A 4,351-nucleotide genomic window follows, 5' to 3' on the forward strand; every position below is an offset into this window, starting at 1 on the left:
GGCCGGGCTGGGCGCCGAGGCGGCGGTGGAGGCGCTGGTGGCCGTGGCCCCCGAGCTGCAGGAGCCGGCGTTGCTGGAGCGGGCGGTGGACGCGGCGCTGGCGCTCGTGCGGGCGGGCGGGCGCGAGGCCGGGGAGGAGGTGGCGGCGGCGCTGGTGGCCGGGCGGCTGCTGCCCGCGCTGAGCAGTAACCGCACCGCCCTGGGGCGGGTCTGGGCGGGGCTGCTGCCGGGGCGCGGGGAGGAGGGGGGCGCCGCCGCCCAGCGGGTGAGCCGGACCCTGCTGGCCCTGACAGCCCTGGCGGACCTGCTGTTCCCCGGCCTGGAGGGGGATGGCGGCCGGGAGGGCCCGGCTCTGGACGCTCGGCTCTGCGGGGTCTTCTGGCGAGTGGTGCAGGAGGGACTCACCGACGGGGACGGGCTGTGCCGGAAACGAGCCCGCTACCTGCTGAAGCGAGCGGTGGAGGTGTCCGATCAGCTGCGCACGGACTGCACCTGCCCCCCGGACAATGGAGACGGTACATAGCCCGCACCTGTCAGTCGACTGCCCTTGCTAACCCCTCCGGACACATCCACACATCGGCGACTCTCACAGCTTAGTCGGCCTGCCACCCTTCACGGCCATGTGTGCATTACTGCATTGTGGGGCAATCTGCACAGCCAGCCTGTTCTGCCAGTGCTTGGGTACCAAGATGATAATTGTTCCATAGGTGCCTTGCAGAGTTGTTGGTGTCCAGGAGATTATTGTATTTCTGTTCTCTTGTACTGGGCATTGGGAGGTAGGAAGACAGGCAAATTTGGTTAACCAGTACACACACAAAAATGGTGTTTGGGTCTGTTTACACCCTGGCATTTGTTACAACTACTTATGAGCTAAGTTGAAACTCTGCAGTTACATGGCTCAGAAGCATGTGTTAACCATAAAGTATGGAAACAAACTGTTCATGGAGTCCACCATGTTACAACCTCATTTCAGACTTGGTAAAAATCAGCACAGACAAGCCCTGAGCCCTGCCTAAATAGCCAAGGAAACTAAGCACCTTCCTAATGAACCACTGACCGAGGCTTAAGTAAAGATGGAGGTAGACAGTGGGCAAAGGTGCATTCCAAATTTTGACCCACTTTGTAGCCTATCAGACGATCCTTCGTTTTGCAGAATACTTTCTATGCCAACGCTCTTCACATGATGCCTAGTCAGTCTTGTAGACTATTATGGAAGATTTAACTCAGAAGTCTGGGGGATCACTGGGAAGAGTGCATCTTGAAATATGCACTGTAGGGCTGGTACTGTTGGCAATTGTACCAGCTGGTTCCCCCTTCTATTCCCCAGTGCTGGAAGCTGGCCATTGAGGGCTGTCTTGAAATGGCATGGGGAAGGGTTGCCGGCCCTGCTCATGCTTCACCCACTCTGCAAGGCATAATTTAGCAGTTGGTGTTTAAGAGGTAGGAACAAGATTCTCCCTTAACAGTTTCAAATATTTAAAGTCTCAGATTATTTCAAACTTTCAAGATTGTTGCACTGTCATTAAAAGCACATGGCATGAGTAGAGAACATGGTTCTGTTTTCTTGGGGTTCCTGTGTAATTGTGGGCAAGCTACTTAAGCGAGTGCAAAATATTAATTAAAAAATAAAATCTGCAATCCAACATCCCCACAAAGTGATAAAACACTCAATCTCTACTTCTGCTGTTGCTAGCAGATTCTGAGAAGTGTCACTTTCATGTCAGTTTACCATTTATACAGCAGGTAACAAAATATGAGTTACTATTATTGGAATAACAAGTGATGAGATCTGGAAAGAATAGCAAATTCTGACAGGTGATTAGCATAGTCACAGTTTTCTAGCTAATCTTAAATGGGTTTATCAGAAAAATCTGCATGTTCATATATTTTCACTTCAGCCACATGGGAAATTGCCGTTAAAATTCAGTAGATTGCAAAATTTGATTTTTTTCAGCCCTTGTTGAGGCAAAACTGTTGATATTAGTAGGAATGAAAAGACTGTAGGATCAGGTCCTGTGTTATCACTTCTTGGTGATGATAACTCATGCTGGAGACGGCATTATATTACTTTTTGCTTGAAGAATAGGAGCAGAAATATCTTTGTAATTTAAACAATTTAATATTTTCAATTAGAACCAAGTCTTTTCTGGTGGTCTGTGGAGAAGAATGACAAACTTTTGCAATTTTGGGAAAATTACATTTTAATAATGGAGACTCTGGAAGGAAATCAGGTAAGTGTACTTTAAGTTTGTGTATAACATGTCGAGTATTTTTGATTATATATTCATATGCTGAACAGTATTGTCAATCACACATTTTGTTCAGATATCACAAACTAGTAATCTTGCTTTAACAAGCATGTTTAATTAGCCTGTTACAGCTTTGTAAGTCTTTTGCCTTAGACTTTTTGGTTTTCACATGCAAAACATTTAACATATAGCTTTTATAAGTTAGTGTGATTGAATTATTTTGGAGTTAGAAACCCCCTCATAATTTCTTTGAGACAACAATAAATCTAGTGGGTAGAGCAGGGGATTGCAGTTGGGAGACCTGATTTGAGTTTGCTGAAAAACTTTGGGTAAGTGACTTATCTGATGATGAAAATCAGATGTCATTATTGCATTCAGTTTCCCATCCTTGCACAGTCTCAGTAATTCAGAGCTCCAGCTGCAGGGGGAGATTTCCAGCTCACTCCCAGAGTCCACTTGTTCTCTCGGGTCAGGGAGAAGAGGGGGCAAGGTCAGACCCCGGTCTCCTGGGCATGTCTTACTCACAGTCCCAGTCTTCCCCCTATACATTGCTCTGCTTCAGCAACTACTCTCCATTTGCCTTCTTGCAGCCAGTCTCTCCTTCACTCTTCCCCCTGCTGACTGCCAGAGCTTCCCTTTTAAGCAGATCCTCCATAGGGAACATGCCTGGCAGCTGCTGAGAGGTGGGGCCTTCTGGGCACAGTATTGTTTCACTACTCCTTTTATCCATAGTGTGGGGTCTGTAAAGCCCATCACTAGGACCCTACCAAATTCAGGATTCATTTTGATCAATTTCACGTCCGGAAGGTTTTAAAATTGGTCAATTTCATGTTTTCAGATGTTTACACCTGTAATTTCATGGTGTTGTAACCATGGGGGTCCTGAAAAAAAGAGGTTATGGGGGATCACAAAGCTGATGAAGGGGGGTCGTGGGATTGCCACCCTCTCTTCTGTGCTGCCTTCGGACCTGGGCTGAGAAGGCAGCAGCTGCAGAGCTTCCTGCAGCCAGAGGAGATTCCCGGAGATGGAGGTGGGTCTGATCTCCCCCGTGCTGCTGGGAGCCTTCAGAGCTGGCAGCATCCATGGAGCTTCCTGCAATAAGGGGAGGTATCCAGAGGTGGGTCTGATCTCCCCCCAAAAGTGGCTGTGCAGGGGAAGGGGAAATCCCGTCCCTCCCCAGCCAGCTGGAGCCTGGTGGATGGTAGGAGCCCCCAACCCCATCCATCTCCCACCCCTCCAATAGCTAGATTTCTTAGGGGAGGTCTGATTTCATGGCCCATGACATGTTTTTCATGGCTGTGAATTTGGTAGGGTCCTATCCATCACCTGTAGTCAAACCATTTGCACTTCTTCCCTGTCTAAAATGAAATGTATCAACAGATAGCCTTTACTGAGAGAAATAACTCCTACAATTTTCTTGCTAACTAAACCTTCAAATTTTAGTAAATATATTGTGCTGTTTTATTGAATTGAAAATCTACAAGTTTTCAATCATGAATGAAAATGTCAATTGCTGATGGGTAAGTGCAGTGGTTGGTGTGATAGAACATCATGACAGTGAAGGCAGTTCAATAAGAAACCTGTAAACTAACTTTAAGTACCATGCACCAGATCCTAGGATTAATTACAAACGGTACTGATTCAGAGTAACTCTTAATTTAAATAAAGTTACTCCAGTTTTATACTAGTGTAACTGAGAGCAAATTCTAACCCATAAGTATAGCTATGATACCAACATTTTGGTTTGAGTGTTGAACTAAATTAATTACGTAAAATCTGCTTTTGAATTTCAGATACATGTTATAAAGCCAGTCTTACCAAAGTTAAACAGTTTGTATGAATATGCATTATCAGAAAAAGGTAAGGTAATTGTTTTCAGACATTATTTTATTTTCATTTGTGTGGTAATGTTTTTGCCTTACCATTCACTTGAAACAGCTATCTTTTAGCTAGATGTATGTCCTATCCAGAGTTGCTTTTCATATTGATTTATAGACTATCCACCAAACATACTTTGTCAGGGCCCACTGTGCTCCGAAGTAAGATGGAATCTAATTTTGTGGCAAGAACCCCTAATTCTTCTTTGAGTACTTGTGTCTGTT

General features: G+C 45.9%; 1 protein-coding gene across 1 annotated transcript; it reads left to right on the plus strand.

Moving 5' to 3' along the window:
* Positions 1-61: 61 nt before the first annotated feature.
* On the plus strand, positions 62-4,109 carry LOC113408373 (probable methyltransferase TARBP1; the record flags this gene model as incomplete). The annotated part of the gene is made up of 3 exons (XM_026661574.2): positions 62-515; positions 2,134-2,231; positions 4,043-4,109. Coding segments are annotated over 3 exons (619 nt in total), but the record flags the coding sequence as incomplete, so codon positions are not given.
* Between the last annotated feature and the right edge of the window lie 242 nt (positions 4,110-4,351).

The sequence above is a fragment of the Terrapene carolina genome, unplaced genomic scaffold (assembly GCF_002925995.2).
Source record: "Terrapene carolina triunguis isolate 2854851 unplaced genomic scaffold, T_m_triunguis-2.0 Scaffold10917, whole genome shotgun sequence".
NCBI classification, from domain to species: Eukaryota; Metazoa; Chordata; order Testudines; family Emydidae; genus Terrapene; species Terrapene triunguis.